Source organism: Dama dama, chromosome 23 (assembly GCF_033118175.1).
Source record: "Dama dama isolate Ldn47 chromosome 23, ASM3311817v1, whole genome shotgun sequence".
In the NCBI taxonomy this organism is placed as follows: domain Eukaryota; kingdom Metazoa; phylum Chordata; class Mammalia; order Artiodactyla; family Cervidae; genus Dama; species Dama dama.
Window position 1 is genome coordinate 46824165 of NC_083703.1, and position 23882 is coordinate 46848046.

Sequence of the window (23882 nt, forward strand, 5' to 3'; positions counted from 1 at the left end):
TGTAACAGGAGGTTGCTTCCACACTGTGCACTGCCAAAGGCTAGCAGGTGCGTGTGATCACACTCAGTGGTCACACTCAGCGGAGAGGCTGTGCCCTGCTCACTGATGGTGGGTGTGACCAGCAGTCCTGCCCATCGGGGTGAAAGACTCAAGCACGGAGCTCCCTGTTGTGTGTGCCCCGCACCCCGTGGGGACGGGTGCACTGCCTCCGTTAGTGTCTGCTTTTTATTCGGATGTAGCTGCAGCCATGCAGAACATTGATGCTGTGTTTAGGTTTGCTTTACCAGACATATCAGGAGCTGACTGTTTAAAGTATCATTGCAAATATTTTCCCTAAGTAGAGAGCAGACTTTTGCTCAGCCGTTTCTGTGTTGGCACACCTGTTTCCTAACACCATGATCATTTGGGAACTGAGTGTGCACAAACGTTTCGTCTGCAGGAATCCTAGTAAGTCTCACCTGCGCCATGCCATCCCCAGTGCAGAGAGGGGGCCCGGGCTGCTGGAAAGTCCTTCCATATTTAACTTCACCGCTGACCGCTTGATGAATGGTGTGCGCAGCCCACAAGTGAGGCAGACGGCTCAGCCGCGAGCTCGGCTCCAGAACCCTCCAGCCTTTGCCAAAAGAGATGTGGGGCCCGGGCGCGTGGAGCAGAGCAGCTTCGAGTCCTCCCCGGGCTTAGGCAGAGGGAGGTGAGTGCTCGTGATTTCTGTTGGACGGGTACGGTGGGCACTACTTAAAACCATTAGTAGTGTCAAATTCTATGAATTTAGATGTCCCTTACAGGAAATCAAAGGGAAGGCTATAACTATCCAAAGTCTTGTATAGTCAGTCACTCACAGGGTTACTTTTAGAGCAGAGACTTGACTGGTTCCATCTTTGTGGTGACAGGACACTGTTCATGGGAACTGAGGGTGGGCCAGACCCTGGGTCCTGGTCATTAATGTGTCGGCCCTGGCTGGGCAGCTGTATGGATTGTCAGACCATGGAAGCTGTCAGGTCAGTGAAGTGTCTTGGTGCCCTCAGGCCTGTGTGACATCCATTCAGAAGGTGGGGTTGTTGGTGGGCTTAAGCTGAGTTTGGGGAAGGGCACTGAAGCCAGCGGTTTAGACCTTGAACCTTGGAAACATGCCTTGGGAACCATGGAGTGAAAGACTGCCAGACTGGAGAGCAAGCCCCATGTGGTTCAGTGGAGTGAGGGCTGGGGGCTTGGGAGTGGACCAGGCTACCTGGGCACTGTGCCCTTAGATGATCAATCTGATGGATCGTCATTGCTGTTTTTTTCACAGTTCACCTTTATAGCTCTGTGTCGGATTTTACACACCTTGCCACTCCAGCTGAATGGATGTGCGAATATTCATATCATAACAAAAATCCTAAATGGAAAAATTATTTAGATCAATGTTTTCTTTTATATCCCTATCTAGACTTCAGTTTTACTTCTTTATTATAAAATTTTTGTTTTGCTTGTAAGATTGGGATTTTAGAATCTAAAGTCATCTATAGTAGATTACAAAATTGTGAAGACTGTGCTCAGTGAAATCTGTTGCCAATGGAAAAGGTCACAGTCTGCTGCTTTCCTGTTCTCTAGGAAGAGCTCCTTTGGTTATCGGAAGAAGCGGGAGGAGAAGTTCACAGTGAGTACCTCAGAGCCCTGCCGCTTTTGCCTGACGTTTCAACCCTGCTTACACTGAATAAGCATGAGGTTTGACGAAGGTGTGAGAAGGAGCTTTTAGACATGGTCCTGCAGTTTTCTTGCTACGTGGTGTCGGCTGAGTGATAATGGCCCCTTTCGATGCTCTGAAGAGGAGGTGATGGCTGGTTTCCTGAGAAACCGCTGACTGCTCTGTGCCCTGTGCAGCACACAGGTGCACCCAGGGGTGCCTTGCACACATGTGGTCTATCCACATGCATCCAGATGGGTGCTTTCTGTGCGGGTAACCAGGTAGTGGTGTACTTTGAAATTACTGGGACCTTGAGTATGGACAAGCAGAATGAACTTTTCCCACATAGGAATTAGCTCATCAGTGTTTTTCTTTCAAAATATTTTACTCTGTACCCACTGTGTAGAAAGCATTCTACACAGTGCCTTCTGCTGTAGCTTATGGTTCAGGACAAACCCAAAATCAGTGATGGGCGTACAGGGGTGACTGTGTCTGCTTAGTGACTGAGCAGCTCTCCCTCTGGGTGACACTCTGCAGGGCTCTGATGGGGGCGAGCACCTGGCAGTGTGGGCAGTGTGCTTGTGGACATGGGCTCTTTATGCAGAGCTCCTCACCTGGAAGCTGGAGAAGACCCTGAGGGCCCCAAGCCATTGAGTTACACGTTCCCCTTACAGGACATAGCTTTTATTTGCAGAGAGTTTAGAAAGTGCACATTGGTAATAAGTGAACATCCTGATTTTACCATATTTGTCAGTTCAGTCTAGTTTTTGGTGACTCCTTTGGTAAGGCAGTTTGTGTCGGTTGGTTCCAGTTGGAATGTATGAATTCCTGTACATTTGGGCCAACAGAATGGGCATCTGTCTCTTGAGATCCTGGCCACCCCACAGGAGTCATCCCCCTGCTCACTGCATCAGCTCCAGGGGGAAATGTATCCCATCGCCATGCCAGTCTCGTTCTGTGTCGTGTTCCTGATCTGTGTGTTCATGCCTGGAACCACTGAGATACCCACGCACCTGGTGCAGGTGTGTGTATTCGACAGTGACCCCGTTGCTGCAGTGGGTGTTGTGAGCACCTGAGAAGCTTGGAGGCAGGTGGCAGACATGAACTACAGGCCAGGCTATGCTCCCTGGGACCAGGGATGGCACTCATGCCTCACCTAAAGCCATTCAGACTCTAAAAATGTTCAAACGCTCCCTCTTTGGTCCTAAAAGACAGGTCTTCCTTCCTAGAAATGCTCGTCTTCCGAAAAGCTGGGTTCACCTCAGAAACATGCAGAGCTTTAGAATGAAGCCTCTGAAAATTGCTTTGAGGTGAGCATGACCCAGCGTGTGCTGGGCTGCAGGGCACAGTGCAGCCTGGTTCGGAGGAGGGCACACGCGCAAGCACGGTTGGCGGCCTGTAGGCACCAGTGCTGTGGAGTTGGCAGCCAGAGGCCCAGAGCATACTGAGGCAGTGGTCAGCTTGATTTCATCCTTGACCTGGCCTCCTGAGCTCTACCACAGTTTCTCTAGATTTTACTTTTGTAGAGATGCTTGTTCATGTTAAGTTTCTGGGAAATTGTGGCCTTTCCTGTGAAGTAAGCCGCAGGAGGGCATGGCTTCCCGTTCAAGTAGCCCACCATTCAGCTGAAAATACCTGTGTTCTCCCCCATTGTAAGCTCATATCCCCTTTCCGCCCTGTCTCTCTCAGCTCAGGAGCTGGGTGCTCAGAACGGCTGCTGGTAGGCTGACTAGGAGCGTTATAGTAAAAAAATACATCACTGCCTTTCTCTTGAGGTCTTGGACTTAAAAGTTTTACTCGGGTATTGTGCTGAGTTTACGCTTTTGAAGTCAGGGAGTGTGATAGAATCTCTTGTTAAATATCATGCTTTTACATGCTGATTTTAAAATATTAGGGGTTTCAGTAAGTTAATTTTCAGATAACTAAACCCCCCTCCCTATTATATTAAACTTTTTTTTAATGGAAATCCTTGTGAAATTTCTAACATAAGTTGTACAGAGTTGAGAGCGTGACTTTTGTTTTCTTCTACTTTCTCCTCTATTTCTTAGATTATAGACTGTGCTGTGGTAACACAGAACTTGTGTGGAGGTGAATAAGGTTAATGTCAAGACGCAGGCTCTCGGGACTTTGCTGTGTCCCACTGGCCTGTGTCAGTTGCCTGGAGGTCTGGGTGTCGCACACACCCAGCTCTTACTGCATGTTTGAGCGTGGCCGGCAGAGCCCTGCGGTTCCTTCTGCCTTTTCAGCTCCACTTTCATGGGTGAAGCTGCCTAACCAGGTGACCTTTGATAGGTGACCACCTTGGCAGGGTTGAGGACCTCAGAGACTAGGGAGGTATTTCTGAGGCCCTCTTGCCCAGCCACCCTGGGCAACTGCACCATGTTCTTCTCTTTCAGAGGAGTCAGACTCAGTCTCCAACGCCGCCTAGACCGCCGTCCCCCAGCTTCGAATTAGGCCTGTCCAGCTTCCCCCCACTGCCTGGGGCAGCAGGGCATTTGAAGACAGAGGACTTGTTTGAGAACAGGCTGTCTGGCTTGCTTGCAGGAACATCCAAAGAAAGGGTAAGATGTCCGAGCCTGGTGCTCGCTCCTGCTCTTCACAGGTGTGCTGTGTCCATGTGTGGAAACGGCTTATGGAGGGCAAGTGATGCAGTGGTCTCCCAGGTTTTGAGCGGTAGGGTCAGAGAGGAGCCCTGCCCTGCTGGGCTATAGAAATGCAGGTTGAGACATTATTCTTAGTTTTTCGGACCTACTTTCATTTTCCGAATCAGCAGAGTAAAAAGGAAAAATCTGAATTATGCCAGAAATAACATGTTTTGGATAATCTACATGAATAACCAGAAGCCTGAGCAACTTTACTGTGATATGGGAGGCTGTCGGTGACCTCTGTGCTGCCACGCTCCCAGGGGTCACTCCTTAGCAGTGACTCCATCCTGGGAATGACGAGCACTGTGGACGCCAGGCACTCCCTGTGGCTCTGCTACCAGCAACAGCAGAGGGACCGAGCTGCTGCCAGGACCAGGGCAGGAGGGCCGGAATGCCTCGCCCAGCACCCCGCTGAGCTCTCGGCCTGGCTTTCACCATCACCCCCATATCCTTTCCCCCTGCCACCATCACTCCACCTACTGCCCCTGGATGTGAGTCAGAATTCCCCACTCTGGGCACTGCCTGGCAGACCCCATCCACAGCATCTGCACTGGGGAGCCTTGCAAGCTCCTCAGTGCCAGGCAGGGTCATGGTACCCTTTAAGCCAGGTCTTTAGTTGTCTCATACTGGTGTGTGATTACTGCTCCTGTTTGTAGCCTTTGAGACTGAGAGGATTCCGCATTTTATTTTAGAGAGAAACACTTAATAAACTTGATGTGCCCTGTGCGTTACTGTATACCTTAAACTCCAGATAGTGATGTCTGAGGTGTCAGTGCCCCGTGGAGTGATGGCAGAGTTGGTGCGGCCAGTCCTAGCTTCACATGGACCCCATTCCCCTCAAGGTGGGCAGAGGAGTAGGACAAGCAGGCCTCTACCCTGTTTCAAAAATAGCTTTAAAAAAAAATTCTTTTTACTATTTTTTTTTTTTTTTACATTTCAAGTTTGTGTGAAATTTATCTTGATGAAAGAATTGTTGCTTTTAAGAAGTCTGAGCCTGATTCCAGCTGGAAGGGCCCATGTCCCTGCTTCTCAACAGAAGACCTTGGTGGCGTGTAGGGCCCTGGGAGGCCTCAGATGGGACAGATTCTGACAGCACAGCAGCACCCCACGTGCCCTGGGCGTGAGGGAGCTTTTACACAAAGGAGGCATTTCCACACCCATGTTTCTGCCACCCTTGAGTACAAAATCATGAGAGATGATGGTTCTTATGGCCCCCAGGTCACCGTCACCACCTCCCCTGTGCTTACGTAGCCGTTCCCTCCTCCGGGAGGAGGTACCTACCCGACCCAGGGATCAAACCCTGGTCTCCTGGGTGGGGAGGGCAGTGCTATTCCCTCCAGAGTCTCACTTCTGAACTTTCTATCTGCTTTGAAAAGCAAGACTTTGAGAAAAGGCCTGTTGCAATCAGGCTCCCTTCCAGCTCTTTATTTGCTCTGTCGCCTTTTTTAGTTAACAAATGGCTGTGTGTTTGAGTGGTCACTGCCTATTGCCAGGTGTCTGCCTTAAACGGACTAAGTCTCTTTGCTTCCTGTTGAGTCAGGAGAGTTCACATCAGCTTTCAGGGGCTGATGGTGAATTAAGGTGGGAACTGCCACCCTCACCCCTTGAGGAGCTCAGGTTCAGTCAGTGTGGAGCCATGCACTGATGTCCCTGCGAGGCCAAGCCGTGCTGGACTCTGCTGGGGACTCTGTGCCGTAGATGTGAGAGTTCAGGTGCCGGCAGCTCAGATGAGTGCAATCTGGTCCCTTTGGGACGGTGGTTGTGCCAGCCGCTGTGCTCACACACCGAGGAAGGCCAAAGACTGGCGGGGTCTGCCCAGAGGAGGGGCGGCTGCAGTGTGCACTCTGCCCGAGGTCGGCCAATGCCTGCTCCTGAAGACAGCGTACACTATCGCTGTGTGTTTAAGATCATTGACGGAGACCTGCTAGACATGCCTCTATGCGGTGATGAACTGTTCTTCGTGGTTTCAGAGCCTGAATGCAGACGCCAGCACGAACACTCTTCCCGCGGTGCCCCCCCGAGAACCCTCAGCGCCCTGTGCCATGTCCGCAGCCTGCGAGCGCACCCCCTCCCCTGCCCACCCACCCGAGTAAGTCCAGCTGTGCCCGGGACCCGCGCCCAGTGCCCTCTGCGGGGCTGCCCGCTCATGTCCACTCACGCGTGTGCCTGGTGGCATCTTTCCAGGGATGCCAAGGTGGTGGAAAAGCAGAGGGAAACCCCAACTGTGGACAGACCGCCTCCCACCCTGGCCCTGAACACCACAGCAAGTAAATCGGTGCAGGTGAACGGTGCCGCCTCGGTACGTGCCCCCGGGGGTGGGGGGATGCCCAGGGGCTCCCAGAAGGGGTGGCCACACGTGTGCGCAGCAGGCCTTCTGCACAGGGTACCAGGGCCTTGGGTGATAATTCCAGCTGACCACTGTGGCTATTCATCGTCCGAGGAGCTGTGGCTTTCAGCTCTTGTGCCTCATGGATCAGAGGGCTCCCCGTCTCGCACCCCACTGCTCTTCCTTTTATTTTTAAGTTACAATTGGTTGATGGAGATGACAGACTTTAAATGTCCTCTTCTGTCATTTAGTCTTCATGCTTCCACTTACCTGGAAACCCCCCTCCCCTTTTTTAAGTTGTTACCTCTGACTTTCCTGCATCACACCTCCAGGCCCCCACACGGCCGGCCATCCTCTTCCCCAGTCCCGGAGGCCGAGTGGCCGGCAAAAGCAGCGGCTGCTCTCGTTCTTGCAGCTGCCTAGTGTCTGCCGCCTCTTTGGGCTTGTCTGTGCCTTGGAAGTGCCCACAGGCCAGAGGCTGGAAGGAATTCAGTTGGCACTCTTCTTCTCCGTGCTTTTTATCCTTTTATCCATTTTTACAAAGTATTTGTAGAGTGTCTTGGAGGGAAAGTTGTGCTCCAGGGGAAACTCAGTTGTTGAAATGCAGGAACTCTTCATTTAAGATACTTCTGAATGTGGTTACAGCTGGAAACTTGTACCTCTGCCTCTGTGAGCCTGATTCTCACATGTCATCACACTAATCCCAGAGTTGTCCGTTTCCCAGGAATTGCGAAAACCCAGCTACGCAGAGATTTGTCAGAGGACAAGTAGAGAGCCACCGTCTTCCCCGTTGCAACCCCAGAAAGAACAGAAGCCAAACCCGGTCGGCTGTGGGAAGGAAGAGAGGAAGGTCACGGAGAGAGAGCCCCCCGCCCCCAAGTCCAGCCCAGGACCACCCAAAGACCAGAGGAGGCCGCTGGGCCGCCGGCCGTCACCCCCGGGCTTGGGGCGGCGTCCACACAGAGAACAGAGCCCCCCACCCAGGCCCCCTCAGTGAGCACCGAGGTCTGGGAGGGCTGCGAGGAGCTGAGGTCGCCACAACTAGGCACTGTCCCGCTCGGACGTGAGTGAGCCGCTGGCTAGGAGCTTGCAGTGTAGACGAGGCCCACAAGGTGCCTGCAAGTTATTTTTCTTCTATGAGTCGGATTTCCCCCCTCTTGAAAAAAATCTATTTTTCAGGATTTAATTAATATAAACCTTATTTTAGGTTGGTGCTTAACTGGAGGTGATGCATAAGTCTGATTTTTTTCAGGATAGAAAATGCATTTATCCTAACAAATTGATATTTTTTATTAAGCCTCCATGTGGCTATGAATGCAAGCTATATATATAGTGAGTTTTTCTAAATTAAGTGGAACTATGCTACTTCATTTTTTAAAATAACTGGTTAGCAAGTGCGTATCTCTGAGATGTCCAGGCCGCTGGGTGAAGCTGAGGACCGAGGGAGGAGGACTGAGGTGATGCTGCGAGCACAGCCTGGGGGAGCGGGCAGGGCTCGCCAGCCTGGGAGCTGCCCTTCACTCGGAAGCCTAACAGGTGGTTCTAGCATTTTCTAAGCAGAGTCCAGTTTTGGTCCACTGGGCGAAGTAAGCCTGCACAGCCCCGAGAGCCCTCTTGTCCTGCCAGCAAGTAACCAGCTCCTCACTCTAGTCTCAAGTGGCTGTTATGTAAGATAAACTCAAAGCACATTGTGAATAGAATTCAAATGAAATATAAACTTTGTAGCCCACTGACATGTTACCATGAAATTGCACCCTGACATTTTGCTCCCGCGAGTGGGTGGGGAGGGCATGGAGCCTGGCTCACAGTGGCCCTCCCGGCCCCACCCCGCTCCCCAGGCCTCCCAGGTCCTCCCAGCCACCCCCACCCCCAGGTCCTCCGGGGCCGGGATCGTGGGGGAGGTGGTCGTGGTGCCCTCTGGTGGCGGAGGGTCCCAGCCCACTCTCCTTACCTCCAAGACAGGGTCAGTGATCCCTTCTCCAAGTGCTGCTCTCCAAGAACACGCATGCACTAAAGCTAGCAGTTGATAATAAAGTTTAACATAAATTATTTTGTTTTAAAATGCCTAAATTTTTCTTTAAGTATTCTAAGCAGCAGACATTAAAATAAGAATATTTCCTGCTAAATGTAACCATACAGTTTATTCCACAAAATGTTATTTAATAAGACTGAGGGTTTTTTTTTTTAAAGAGATTATTTCCATCCAATATTTAAAGACTTGAATTTTATTTAAACTTGAAAATGACTTTGCCTTAACTTTTGTATAGGACAGTTTAAGAGTTCTGAGATGGGCCTGGGTTGGCATGAGTGGGGTCTGCTGTCACGGTGTCACTGGGTGAGCACTGTAGGAAGGACTAGCAGTCGTGTTTGTAATTTACCTGGAAGATCTTACACAGTTGATCTTTTTTCAGATTGTTGAAAAATCCTGTAAATGCAAATAGTCGATACTGTATTAAATATGTGCACTTGGGAGTGTGTGCTTTGCTTGTACAGTTGTAAATAATCAGAACATATTAAAAAGGTACCCTAAAGAGAAAAATCTGATAAAAATTGATATATTATAAATGTTACTATTGACCTGGATGTAGATAAACTCAATGTTGTGGTTTGAATATTATTTTAATTTGTTGAAGTTTTTTTCTTTTTCTCTTGTACTGGTGTGTTGAACTGATTTCTGCCTCTTTGCTGCTGCGAAAGGGAGATGGAAGTCTGATTAAAACCTTCGAATGTTTTCATGCTCTTCTTAAAAGTATGTTAAGTATGTACTAATCACAGCTAATTGTGAAAGGGTTTTCAAAATATAATCTGTAAAGTGGAAACTGGCAGGATCTGCAAGTGAAAGTGAAAAATAATCTCTTTAGAATCACAAATGGCTAATAAGCATGACACGCCTGCAGAGGAAAGCAGGCCCGTCTCCTGGAGAGCAGCGTCTTTGTTCAAAGGCCTGGACACCCACACGGTGCTCATGTTTCCGAGGCCCCTGAAAGGAACAGGGAATTTACTTCATTGTAGTTGTGAGATTGCTGACTAAGAGAGTTTGAAATGATTGACCTGTTCCACCGAAACCAGTGCATACTATAGGAAGAGCTGGAGAGGCCCAGGACCCCGTGATGTGGCTGCTGGAGAAGGGAGCGATGCAGCACGTCGCCCTGAAGTCCAAGCCCCATGGAGCCCAGACACTGGTTTTCAGTAGCGGCAGGTCCCTCCCTGGAGGGCCATCCGCGCTGTGTGGCCCTGTGACGGCAGCCGGGCCCCCAAGTGGTGTGACCTGTCGGTCACATGAGGCTTCTGTTCCCGCAGCCTCGAGTCCAGACTTCACTTGGATGTCATTTTTAGCGCATCCTTTTTAATTAAGCAAGGGTGATATGCCAAATAGCCATGTAATGTCCCCCAACCCCGCCTTTCTGAGGTTCCTGAGATTTTCCACTCACAGAAAGCACGGGGGTGTCTGGCTTCCTGCCACGTAGCACCTCTCTGCGGGCAGTCCCTCAGGTAGAGTCAGAGATGGCGGCACAGACGGCATTCTCCTCGGACAATTGTGCAGTGTCGTTTGGAGAGATGGGGGGGAGAGCCCCGCCCTGTTTCACATGAATTTCGCACAGTCGTTGCTCTCAGAGAGTCCGTGTCGTGCTGTTTCTGATCAGACCCTCCTGTAACCACCACTGGTGGTCACTAGTGTGGCAAGAAATGTGTCATGTTGCTACATGGTCAGGGCCACCACAGCGCCACGTGGAGTCTGCACTGGGGCCTTGGCCTCGGGGCAGGCATGGCCGGAGTCTGCATCCAGGTCCGAGGAGCAGCGGACGATGGGCCTGAAGGAGCAGCCATGGCGCCAGCTTGCAGGAGGGCAGGGGCACGGACGCCTCGCCAGGGCTTCTGTTTCTGTTCCACTTTTTTTCATTAAGACTGGAATCAAGCTTATGTGTAAACTATTGGTAATTTAAGTTTCCTTTTGTGTCATTCAGTGTAAAACTGTCTAATTTGAAAAAATGTAGGTTATGAAAAATAAAGATTTAGGCACTGTTTGGGTTTTCTTTTGACTTTTTTAAAATTATAATTTTCAAGAATGCAACTTTTTAAAAAATAGTGTTTTGTCTGATCCCACGTGTGTCGTGAGAATGAAATCCAGGTTCCATCGTCTCGTAAGTCTTTGCAGTGGGAGTGCTGTGCCCTGTGGCTCAGTTGTCAGCCTGCAGGGTGGGTGCTCAGGCAAGTATTGGTGAGAACACAGTTCATTAAATCCAAGGTTTACCACGAGAATAAGTATCCCTGTGTCGGGCTCTTCTGTTAAATGTCCTTGTCTCAGGAGATGCCCACATAAAGTCACATGGGGTAGAGATGGGGCCATCATGTTCAAATCCTAAGTGAGTCTCAGAAACTGTGATGGACTTGACCTTAGTTCAGCGGTAGCCCATGCCCATGCTGACCCCTTGGAGCCATCCCACACCTGCAATAGCTCAGGCTTCTGGGCCTCCCAAGGTCTGTTTGGAGACCAGGTCTTTTTCAGTGCAATAGGTAGTGTCCACAGCAGGTGTGACCCACTGAATTAGCCTAAGACAACCGTGGAGCCTGCACACGCTCATGTGCACATGGGATGAACACACACACCTGTGGACACAGGATTCCAGCACCCTGAGGAGCATCAACTGATTTCAAGCTGCTCAGCATTGTCAGAAGCCCCTGAGGCCACACTGAAGCTCTAGCTCCAGCCTGGGGAGCCTGGGGCTCTAGCCCCAGCCTGGGGAGCCTGGTCTGATGGGCTCGGTGGGGCTAGTGGGTGAGGCTACCTCCAGAACCCTTTGGTCTGCATCTGTCTGCCAACCAGTTGACCTCGGGGTCCTGGTCCAGACAGATGAACCCACCCCTAACTTTTATCCTCTTCCTACCATGAAATGCTCAGTCCTCCTCAAAGTGGGGTCCCCAGGCCAGCGCCCCCCACTCCGGAAACTTGAAGAAGTGCAAGCTCCCTGACCACCTGGGTGGGACCTGCCAGCAGGTCAGCAGGACGCACACATGGCCCCCACTTGACTGACCCAGGAACCAGTGGGCCTCCAGGCAGGGAACAACCCCTGGGCCAAGGAACACTCTCAGCACCTGGCAGGTGACAGTGCTGGCTGGGAGGGGCCCTCGTGGGCAGAGGGACCTGGGAATTCTCAGATGGCCCTCAGGGCAGCCATGCCGCTCCCTGCCGACATGGGCAGGCCCTGGGTCTTGGGCAGCCAGGGGAGACCCAGTTCAGATTCCTGAAGTCACGCCTCCCTGGAAGTGGGTCAGAAAAGAGAGCAGTAAAGACGGGGAGTGAAGGGTGCTGGTGGGCTCTGTGTCACCGTAAGCAGGGTCAGGCTGTGTGCTGCTCTCTAGCTCCAGCCCCTGTGCTGACAGGATGCCACAGCCGACACCAGGTGTTTCCCTGGCAGTTTATGTTTCCTGAGAGGTGGAATTAAGCGTTTTTCAAACTACTGAGTTGTCATCAACAGGCAACAGTAGTTTCAGGTGTATAGCATAAAGATTAGATACACGTGTATTCTGAAATGGTGCCTATGATTTTTTGTGATTAGAACATTAAACATTTACTCTCAGCTTTCAAATACAGCATGGTTAATTAGCCACCATACTATACAGTACATCCCCAGGTCTTAATTACTTTTACCTCCACCCACCACTCACCCCTGCCTCTGACACCACCAGTCTGCTCGTTGTATCTGTGAACTTGGTTTAGTTTCTTTTGTTTTTAGGTCCCACATGTAAGTGAGATCACAAGAAAAATTAGCACAGTACCCTCAAGTTCCATCCATGTTGTCTCAAATGGTAAGATTTTGTTCTTTTTTATGATTAATGTTTCACAGTACCTTCATCCATTAATCAGTTTCTTTATCCATTTATCCATCGATGGACACTTTGGTTGCATCCATATCAGCTATTGTAAATGATGCTGTAGTGAACATGAGAATGTAGATGTCTTTTCGAGTTACTGTTTTCATTTTCTTCAGATAAATACCCAGAAGTGGGATTGCTGGATCACCTGGTAGTTCTGTTTTAGCTTCTGTTTCCCATAGTGACTGCACCAGTTTGCATTCCCACCAACAGTGTATGAGGCTTCCCTTCTCTCCATATCCTCACTTACACTTGCTTGCTGTCTCTTTGAGTGCCATCCCAGCAGGCATGGGTGAGACCTTGCTGTGGTTCGACTCACACCTGCCTGGTGACTACTGACGTGGAGCATCTTTTCAAATACATACCCTTTGGCCATCTGTGTGTCTCCTTTGGGAAAATGTCTATTCAGATCCTTTGCTCAATTTTAAATTGGATTATTTGGGTTTTTTGTTGATGAGTTATGTATACATTTTGGACATTAACTCCCTATTGGATGTATGACTTACAGATATTTCCCCTATTTCTGTCGGTTGCCTTTTCATTTTATTGATGGCTTACCTTTCTGTGCAGAAGTTCTTCCGTTTGACTTAGTCCCACTTGTTTTTGTTTCTGTTGGCTTTGCTTTTGATGTCACATTGCTCCTGTGCTGCCCTCAGGAGTGAGTCACCATGCTTCGTGATGGACACGGCCAAGGTGCTGAGCCTGTGCCCCAAAAGGGTCGTGTCTGACCCCAAGCCTGCATCCCGGTTCTGTCACCAGAATGTGGACAAAGGACGCCCAAGCCTGCAGCCTCCATCCTCAGCTTTGTCCCCATGGACGAGCCTGTGCTGTGGACTGGGCTGCAGTGATTTGAGCTCTGGGTGAACATATATGTGGGTTCTAACCTGGACTGGGTCAGTCTACCCAGATCCTGAGGTGGCCCCAGAGGAGGCAGCTATGGGCTTACTGGGCCTGGGGGCTTCCACAGGGTGCTGCAGGAGAGTCATTCTCAGGCACTTCCTGGCCCTTCCACTTGCCAAACAAGAAGTTTGCCTCAAAGTGTGGGCTGCACTTTTTTGTCTAAACTCCTGCATTTTTCTCTCCTCCAATGGAGGCCTCTTTGCTTGTGACCCCAGGAGACTTCCAGACCCCTTGAAGTGCAGTTAGGTTCTCCCCTCTTCCCAGACCCCGTGGCTCAGCCTCTGGATCCCCAGCACCCAGGCACAGGAGGAACCACCAGGGCTGGGTCCTGGGAAGTGAAGACAGAGGAAGTGAAGCCACACATGGGAAGAGCCAGGGCGCCTGACACTGGGAGGCAGCCCGAGCTGGAGGACACACCAGCCCCCTCGCAGGGCCACCACCCTGCCCACCTGGCCCCATCCCCGGAGCCACTGCTTCAACACCCAGGGTGGCGCCCACACCTGCGGTCCCGCCTGGCCAGGCTGAGTCTGTCTGCTTCGTGCTAAGTTGGTTAAGATTTCAAAGACCATCCATAAGTTCAGACTTGAGGGGTCGGGGGAGGCGGTAAGGCCACCATCATCCAACTAGATTAGCCTCCATAGAGACGGGGCTCATCCTGTGTGAGGAGGACAAGGGGAAAGCTGGACGTGTGGCCAAACCCAGGAGGCTGTTGTGTCCAGTGGTCCCTCTGGCCATCCGGGCTTCTAATGGACTCCCTGAGCCTTCAGCCCACCCTCGCCTCATGTGGAAGTGTTTGTTACTTGGCACCCATTTCATGGCATCAAAGTATTGCTGCTGCAGCAAACACCACCTACAAAGGCCTGGACAACACACGTTTATTTCTATGCCGGCTGGGCTGCTTCCTGGTGGTTCCGCTGTCTCCCCGGCCTGAAAACGGTGCCAGTCCTCGTCCAGTCACCGGGGAGGATGGAAGGTGCTGGTGGAGGGCGTGGGCAAATGGGAACCTCGTGCCCCTGGCAAGATCACTGGTTCCTTCAGTAACCTTGAGAGGTCTGGAGACATGTGATGGCCTTGGGGAGGGGTTTGGAGGGCAGGGAGGAAACACCCTTCCTAGGTTCTTGGCACCCCGCATGATTTCTGTGAGAAGGAGTTATGTTCTATCTCCCTTTTTAATGGGAAGACCCTGAGGGCTAAGTTTTCACATTGAAGCATTTTAATCAGTGCTTTGAATTCAATCTCTTAGGTGCTGCCCTGTGTTCCTCTGGCCTCACCCACAGGATGATGCCCCCAGGAGCTTGTCCTTCCATCACTGGCTCCATGGGGTCCCCTTCTTGGACGTTAACTCTCTTCCCAGGTCAGCAACCAATGCCTGTCTGCTGTCAAGGCCGTCCCCAGTGTCTGCTGACTCCTGAAAGGGGACAGCAGCGTTCTGCCCCTGCTCTGTGGGGAAAACCCTGACCTCGGTCTCTTCATCCTACTTCCACTCTGTCCCCGGCGGCGGGGAGAGGGGGGCCTGCCTCCCCGCTACCTGCCACCTCCCCGGAGACGCCGCCACGCTCCCATCCCCTTGGACCGGCACGAGGGGGCTGGGTGACGTGTACCCGAGGGGCTGTCTAAGCTGGATCCTGATTCTCCCAGTCCTCCTTGGCTCCTGTGTGGACGCAGCCTCAGAGGTCAGAGATCAGACACGTGAGCTCAGCTGCTCTTGAGGGCGACCAGTGTGAACGAGGGCGCGAGGGGCCGGGTCCGCGGGCTGGTCACGACGTCGTCATGGCAACACTCGCCGGCTTCCTGCAGAGGCTCGGTCACGGCGGGATCCCATCCCCGCCTCCCGGAGGGGACCCCCGCCTCCCGGAGGGAGCCCCCCGCCTCCCGGAGTGACGGACTCAGAAGCGGTGCGGGGACACGCCCTCGCTCCCTCCCGGGGCCGAGTGGGCGTGGGTGCTCGCCGGGCTGGGAGAGCCAGGGAGGGAGCGGGAGCGGGCGGGCAGCGCGCGGCTGTCGGACAAGGAGCCTGCGCCTTCCATCCGGCCTCACCCTCGCCGTGCGGCCGCGGCAGGCGCGCTTCCTGGACGCTCCACCAAAAGCAGCCGCGCCCAAGCCCGAGAACGTCGCCCGCTTAACGGGCGATGAACCCTCCAGTGTCTGGTCGGTTCCTCTGGCTCTCGTGAAAGCTCATCAGCTGAGCGCGGAGACATCCTCAGTGAGACTAGAACAAAGCCGCGGGCGCTTCCTCTCTGCTTCTCCGGCTCCGGGAAGAACCCCGCCCGGTCCACAAGCCACAGGCACGGATCCCGGGAGGCAGGGAGCCGCGTGGCCGGGCACCCAGCGCGGCGAGGGGAGCCGGGCAGCGAGAGTGCGGGGGGTGCGTACAAAGCGAAGTGCCGCGGCCGCTCGGATGCTCCGGGGAGGAGATGGGGGGTCATAGGTCACGTGCGGCGGGCGGGAGGGGCCGGCTCTCCTCGCTGCGGGAAGTCGCTCCCGGCGCCCCCTGGCCGAGCTCTTCTCTCCGCAGCGCTGGGCTCCAGGGGACTCGGGGGCGGGACTCGGGGTGGGCGGGGACTCAAGTCCTTCCCTTCTCGCCGAGTTCCTGCTGGAGGCACCTGTGCGCGGGGCTCTGCTGACAATGCCGGAGGGCGTGGACTGGCTTTCGGGATAGGAGCGCGGCAGCGCCGCCTCCCCCCTTTCTGCACAATAAGCTTGGGCCCACAGTCCGGCACCAGCTTCCTGGCGCTGCTAAGGTTCCTTTGAGCCCCAAGCATCAGCTCTGATTCTTGTCTGAGAAGCAGGGGCAGGATGACCAGGCGTGACTGACGCCCACACTGTGGACCTGGGCAGGGGGCAGGGAGGCCGGATGGCATAAGGCTACCCCATCCCCGCGACGGCTTCCTGCACAGACTCACCCAAAGAGGTTGAAGCAAGTCCTGGGGTCAACGCCACAGGGGAGAATCGTCTCTGCTGCAGAGAAGATCTTCCCCCAAAGCCTGGGCCACACCATCCAGCAGGAATGTGAGGCGTTGGTGTGACTTTAAACTGCCTAGTAGCCAGGATACGTTGATTTGAATGAATTTTATTTATCAGTTCAGTTCAGTCGCTCAGTTGTGTCAGACTCTTTGCCACCCTGTGGACTGCAGCACGCCAGGCTTCCCTGTCCTTCACCAACTTCTGGAGCTTGCTAAAACTCAAGTCCATCAAGTCGGTGATGCCATCCAACCATCTCATCCTCTGTCATCCCCTTCTCCTCCTTCCTTCAATCTTTCCCAGCCTCAGGGTCTTTTCCATTGAGTAAGTTCTTCGAATCAGGTGTCCAAAGTATTGGAGCTTCCCCTTCAGCATCAGTCGTTTCAATGAATATTCAGGACTGATTTCCTTTAGGATGGACTGGTTTGATCTCCTTAGTGTTTACTGAGTATGCCCCAAACACAACCAGTTCAACAGTTAATGAGTATCAGACATTATCCACTCACACTCACATGTACCTTGGTGGGTGATTGTGTTTCAGGACCATGCGGCTCCCCCTTTTCTCAAGAGCCAGCAGCTCAGGGCCAGTGGCCACCCCTGGGCAGTGCTGGTTTTGCTGACCCTGAGACTGTAAAGCCACAGGGCTGGCAGCTGACGGAGGTGCCCACCCCCCCACCCCACAGCCAGATGTGGTCCACCCCAGAGCAGGGTTGTGACGGGCAGTGGCAGGGAGAGGCCTCACCAGCCAATGTAACTACCTTGGCTTTCAATGGTCAATGGTTGGAGCAGGGCCAGCTTGCAAAGAAGTACCCGAGGAGGAAGTAAAGAGCAAGTGTGTGTAGGTGCTGGGCAGGTTATGGGCAGAGATGGTTTTCTTTGTAGGTACAGCTGTGTGTGTGCATGAGTGTGCATAGGTGCATGAGATAGAACAGGAGTTGAAGCCTGAGAAACCCATGTCCACTGCACATTCTAATGATTCCTCCAGTGAGCTGGTTGGGGAGCTCCCCACCTGACAGCCCAAGGCACAGAGGGCTCGCAGCTGTGGCTGAGTTGTCCTTAAGCAGTTTCTCTCTGCTGAGGCAGGGGCAGCGCAGCTTCACATACACCCTCCCACCATCACCACAGGGGAGAAACCCCGGACGGCGTTGACTCTGGGGCATGGCACCCTGCCAGCAGTCCAGTGAGGTTGAGGAGATGTGTCGGGGGTCCAAGTTCTCCTCCATCACTTAATAGCTGGGTGACCTCGGGCATGTCACCTAACCTCTCTGAGCCCCAGCTTACTTACCTGACAAATGAACTGACCTGTCCGTCCCCTCATACTGCACTCACACAACTCAAAGAGATGCCCGGACTGAGCAGGGTCTTTGAAGAGGATCAAAGGCGACTGCATGAAAATGCTGAGACCAGGACCAAGGACTTCAGTTTATCCTTGCCCTGCTTGGGGGACAGCAAAGCCCCCTCTCTCACCTCAGAACAGGGAGCTGCACCTCACAAGGACCACCTGTCCATCCAGGACCACCCAGCCCCAGGCCTTTCCACCCTTCCTGCCTGCGTCCTGTCAGCCTCAACCCACCTCCCACACAGACCAGTTCCCTGGGGAGGTGATGACAGAGCCCTCGGCCTGTGCCGGCCCGGGGTCTGGACTGGGTCCAGCCCGCGGGAGGCCTGGTGGCACCCCCAAGCCTTACATCACAAGACGCCCCTACCTGGAGGTGCAGAGGCTCCTGGTCCTCGGTAAGCCCTGAGGCTACCCAATCCAGAGACCCACACCATCCCCGCAGCCGGGAGATGGGGCTCCCTCCCTAGGCTTGCAGTCCTGCTCCTGGTGTGGTGGGGACCCACCTCCCACCAGCACCTCAGGCCTCCGCCTGCCCCACAGGGATCCCAGTTGGTACCACCACATGCCCTGCCCCGCCAGACTCTGGTCGGCCTCACGCTGTGGATTCAGTCCAGGCAGCTCTTTGATTTGTATGAGTGGGGTATGAGATGCAGACAGGCTGTGTCCCCTCCAGCCAGCTGACCAGGGCGGCCGGGCCTGGGTCCAGGTTCTCGTCCAGCCTTACCCAGAAGACCTTGGAGCTTGCGTGAGTAGCTAACTGCCCACCTGTGTGCACACAGACAGGGCTCACACCAGGCTCTGCAGTCCTGGGGCCCATCCCTGTGTGAACCCTTTTCATACGGTCTAGCAGGGACTGAACCCTCAGCAGAGGCTGGGTCCCAGGGCCTGTGTGGGAGGCCTCATTCATCCTGTGGGCTTCTTCCCTTCCTGCTCTGCCTGCTGGGAAATAGTGCTTCTGCAGATTCTATTTCAATAGTGGAAATTCTGATTCACTGGCACTGAACCCTCAGTGAGGCTCTAAAAATGGCACTTCCGAGGCCTGACTCAGTGGCTAGGAGGCATTTGCTGAGGAGGAGGGAATGACTCACCCTCTCTGCACAAGGATTGGGAAGGTCCTTTGACCTAACTCAGGAGTCCGATGCCAAGTCTGGGCTAGTCCCCAACCAGGTGAGGGCAGGGGAGACCTCACTGCAGACCCAAGTGTGGGACCGGGTGTCCCTGCCCCAGGAGGGTTGGGTTCCGTTCACTTCTCCCAGGTAGGTGGGGACCTGCCCCCAGCGGGTGTGACAGTGGGCTGTGCTCTGTCAGTGGAGCCGTGGTGTGTCGGGGGATGGATGCAGAGGCAGGGTGCCCCCCTCAACCAACGGTCAGGGCAGACCTTGGGCCCAGAACAGAAGGTGTTCAGGTTCTGGTTTCCAGTTCCTCTCATTTGCTTTCTTATCTTTTCTCCCCTCAGCGTTCAGACCACAGATTCACAACTTGCTGGGAAAGTCTAGTTAAGGTGAAGACTCTTCAACCCCAGGCCTCCACCTGTGTGGACCCCTCTGCCCCCCGCTGCCCAGCCCTGCGGAGCTGGGAGCCAGAGGGACTTGAAATAACCTGCTTCTCTCAGGAGCCCATGTGCACCTGACTCGGCCAGGGTTCCTCAGGGAAGAGCTGAAGCCGGTGTTTCCAGCACAGAGTTTATCTGGGAGGTGGTCACAGAAGAGCCAGTTGGGGAGACAGGGAGGGGCAGCAGAGCCTGGAGCCTAGTCCAGTCGCCGGACAGTTGTGGGCATGCCTGGGGCCCCTGGAAGAAGAGATCTGGGACCTGTCCCCCACCTCCACACAGGAGACTCTCCCACTGCCTTGGGGAGTGGGGCTGGGTCTTGGGTGATCAGAGGGAGTACCTGACGGCAGGCAGGACCCAGGTGGCCATAAGGTGTCCAGGCTGTGCCGTTCAGCCTCCTCAACAACTGCCTTCTCACGGTGAGGCCAGCAGAGGGCTGGGCTGACAAGTCTTTCAAGACGCTTGGCAAATGCCAAGGGCCCATCACTGTAGGAGGAGAAGGGACCGTGGGGGCCACAGGTCTGCCCGCCTATGCGGGATGAGGGTAGGGGGTGGCTCCGTGGGGCGCCACCTTCCACGAGAAAGTGCTCCCGGTGTTCAGCCTTTTGTGAAGCCGCGGCTGTGGCCTGAGTGCTTCGCTGGCCGCCTGCCAGGCCCTGAAGAGCAGCTGCTGATGGCTTGGCCCAGGGTCTGCACCTGACTGATCAATAATCCAGGAGCGCGAGGCGTCTCCGCGGGGCTGTGGTCAGCCTGGCCCTGGGCAGGGCTCTGCGGACTCTGCACTTTTCCCTCGGTGAGCCGGGCAGCCCTTTCCAGCTTCAGGCCAGGAGCCTGCGGCCTGGGAGTGAGGTTGGGGGCGGAACGCTGACTACAGGCCGGGGGCGTCCCTACGCGAGGCTGGCAGGCTGATTGGAGCCCGGGCACCTGGCCTGGGCCCGAAAAGCGGCAGAGCGGCTCCCTCTCAGCAACGAGGCAGGGACTCTCCTGGGGTGCCCCCCTACCCCCCACCCCACCGGGGCTCTGGGTCTCTTGCCGGGTCCCCGGTCAGGGTCAGCGTGGCGCCGCGAGCATCCTACAGTGTCGCCCCACTCCCGGGGCTCTGAACTGTCCGCCTCCCTCACAGCCCCTGGACACCCCCATCCCCGACCGCACAGGGGCCTCGCTGTGGCCCGCCCAAGAAGGCCGGAGCCACTGGGGCCCACCAAGCCCCAGGTCCACCGCAGCCTGGGATGCAGGTGGGAGCAGACACGTGTGGGAGGAGGTTGAAACGCCGCCCACTGATCTAAACTCGCGAGAGATGCCTCCAGGCCGCTAGAGCTCCCTCGCTTAATGGCGGCAGGTGGGGCATGGCGTCTCCCAGTTGCGCCGCGTGAGGCCCCATGAGGGGACGGTGGGGCCTGTGGGAGGCAGACGCGTGGTGAGGCCCCCGCGGCTCTGGAGGCCCTCCCGTGGCCGCCTGCTGGTAGGGGTGAGGGCGTAGCTGACGACAGCCTCTGGTGTGGACGTCCGGGGAGTAGGGGCCGCCCTCTTAGAGCGGGCTGCCCACAGGGCCTGGGGCTGGCCCGGGGTGGAGGCGACGGCCACTCGGGGAAAGACACTGCCACAGGCTGAATCGTTTCTGCGGACTGCCGCACGTGCGCCCTGCATTTGTCTCCGTGGCCTTTCCTGGCGCTGGCATCCTTCCTGCCTGTGCGTCAGGGTTGGTGGCCTGGGGCAGCCTCACAAGAAGGCGCCCTAGAGTCTGGCCTCGAAATCCTCCGCCGTCACTGGCCCAATCCGCTTATCCTCCCATGCAGTGGCATGGGTTCATATTTGGGCCCCAGGCGGACATCCGGAAAGGCCACTTCATACCTGTGAGAGCCGGAATTTGAGGGGGTAGACAGAGTCTCCTGAGGTGGAAAATACCCCACTCTGCAGCGCGGGCACCGCCCCGGGGGCAGGTGCTCTCAGCGCCCCACCCCCTTCCCCGACCCGGAATAAGAATCTGCAGTTTGGCCCGGTCTCCCAGGAAGGGCCAACACTGAAGCTTGATGCAGGCTGGTGGAGTTGGGGCTGGCTCCCCTTCTGACCCCCCACCCCCCTCCCCGGTGACAGGGACATGCAGGCCTCTCAGCGCTGCCTGGGGGAATTTGCTCTTAGCCTCTATCCAACTCACTCTTCTCAGAAACACTGACTCGGGATCAGGAAGGTGGCTCTGGGCCAGCCTGACACCCACCTGCTCAGCCCACCACCGAGCAGCTCCTTAGAGCAAGGGCATCCCCTCCCCAGGAGCTCCCTTCTCAGATGCCTGCTGCCCTTGAAGATGGTTTCTTGTCGCTAGTTCTGCAGAGAATGCCCTGGGGTGATGCTCTAACCAGTGGCTGGTCTCCTGAGGCTTTGCCTGAATCCAGCCCCTTCTCCACATCCCACTCAAACCGGTTGGCCCCTGGAGAGTGCGAATCCACTGCCTCACTCAGACCAAACCTAAAGTTCTCAGCATCTTCTAGAAGGTTCCTGACACCTGGTACCCAGGACAGCCAAGGCCCCAGGTGGTTACACTTAAGACGCCACCCCAGGTCCCCCATGTCTCTGTGTCCCTCCTGTGGCCCCAGCTCCACTCTCCCGACCCCTCCCACATGCTGTGTCCTTCCCATGTGGCAGACGGAGGCCCAGGAGCTGGTGGTCGAATGAGTGAACAAACAGCAAATACTTTTCAGCTACTGCTAAGGTGACCAGATTCTGGTCCAAAAGACCCCCACCCCTGCATAATAAGACCCCCAGGTTCTTGCCAGTCACCAGGAGCCATGTCTCCAGCACCCACACCTGTGCTGTCCGGGGCTGGCTCTGAGCCGAGACTTGCCTGTATCTCTTGAAACTGAATCTCTCCAGATTCAGGATCTTTTCAGAGATTGTGTCACTTGAGCAGGCTTACCCCGCCTCCAGTTCTGCTCTAACAGGTCCCAGGGGGTGTTCTCCTGTCACTTGGCTCTGACACAGTCACCTGAGCGCCTGGCAAGGGGCCCAGGGCCACCGAGGCGATGGCAGCCTTTAATCAACAGGCAGCTGGCTGATCGTCCCCGTCCTTTCACCTAGCCTGACTTGTACAACAGGGCAGGACGCGCGCCCTCAGGTCATGTCAATTTCCCTAATGGCCACACTTAGTAAAAAGAACCAGATAAAATTAATAGTTTAAACATCATATCCATTATATTGTTTAAACATGGAATCATATAAAAATTACTGAGACAGTTTGTGTTGTCTATCTTTGAAGTCTGTGTGAGCCGTCTCACTTGTCTTTCCATCCTCTCTTCAGACCTGATGTCCCCCAAGCATAGGGCCCAGTCTCTCACCCCCGCCCTCTCCTCTCCTCTCTCCCACAGGGAGGGCCGAGTCCCTGGGACTCTGTCTGTGCCCCGCCCCAGCTTGTCCCTCCCTGCCCGTGTGCATGGGGACAGGCACCTAGTAGGAGCACCAGAGCCTAGAGCTGGTGCCTCTCTCGGCTTCACCTGCCCTGAGGAGTGGTTTGGGGGTCATAGCTCTGTAGCTGGCGGGTAACTGAGTGGGCTTTGTGGGTCCTCCTGTCTAGGGCCTACTGGTCCCTGCACCTGGGCAGAGCAGGCCCGCGTGGCCGAGGGCCCAGGGAGCTACCGGCCAGACTAGTGTCCCATGGGGACAGGCAGGCTGAGTCCTGGGGCAGCCCCTTTCTCCACCTTTTCTCCTACTGCACAGGGTTGGCCCATAAAATCTTAAGAGGAGATCTCGTGTGATGCGTTCTTACCATAGTAACGTTATATTTTAAAAAAGAAATGCCCATGTCAGAGGGAAAGGAGGGGAAGTGGCTACAGTCTTAGATGAAGTTTCAGCTTTTGACTTTAAGGTGGTTGCAGAAGTGGCTGTAAACTCTCCTTGTGTTTCTCACTGCAAGCAAGTGTCGCAACTTGGAAGAGTACATTCTTAGAAAGTCTTGGTAAGAAATTATGTGTGACTGTTTTGGGGGCTAAATCCTGATGTACAGAGGTTGTTTTCTAAAGCAAGCTTTAGAAAGGATTTCTGCAAAGATTCATTTTGAAGTTTTATGCAAAGTCAATATTTTTCTTGTCATGACTACATAATTACGAAGAAAATGCAGTGTATTGTTTTGCCAATCTCCATATCATGCCACCAAAGTTCCCATTTCACCCAAATTTTCCCCCATCACCTCACCAATGATGCCATTGTCCACGTCTGAAGGTCACTGGGCCACGTGATGTGGGCCCCAGGTCAGTACCTGCTCCTCAGGACCTGTAATCTGCCTGTTCATCCCTTGTGTCGTAAACATGCTTCTGAACAAGCACACTTTCCTCTCTATCTCCCATGAAGCCATGGGGCTTTAGAGACCACCAGACAACATTCCTCTACCCCCTCCTGTGTTTATTTCCCAAACAGCCAGTATTGTGGGGCCCCAGGAAGGCTGGCAGGTTGCGATTGGCTCTGCCTTTCACAGAGAGGTGTGAAATGGCCTTAGCCGAGCTGACTCAACTAGGGTGACAGCAAGGCAGGGAAGAAGACTCTGTTTATTTGATGGTTCTGTGAGCTTTGCGGCTGAGTGGTCCCCGAGAGGACTTGGCCCTCAGACTCTCCAGGAAGCACTGGGAGGGGCAGCCATG

At 54.4% G+C, this 23882-nt stretch overlaps 1 protein-coding gene across 1 annotated transcript in view; it reads left to right on the plus strand.

Moving 5' to 3' along the window:
- LARP4B (La ribonucleoprotein 4B) overlaps window positions 1–10659 on the plus strand; it is a 76392-nt gene extending 65733 nt beyond the window's left edge. The window contains exons 13-18 of the mRNA XM_061126602.1: window positions 440–691; window positions 1591–1636; window positions 4060–4224; window positions 6279–6397; window positions 6493–6607; window positions 7359–10659. Of these exons, the coding sequence (XP_060982585.1) occupies window positions 440–691; window positions 1591–1636; window positions 4060–4224; window positions 6279–6397; window positions 6493–6607; window positions 7359–7631 (970 nt within the window). The 3' untranslated portion in view covers window positions 7632–10659. The remainder of the gene's footprint in view (window positions 1–439; window positions 692–1590; window positions 1637–4059; window positions 4225–6278; window positions 6398–6492; window positions 6608–7358) is intronic.
- Window positions 10660–23882: the final 13223 nt, after the last annotated feature.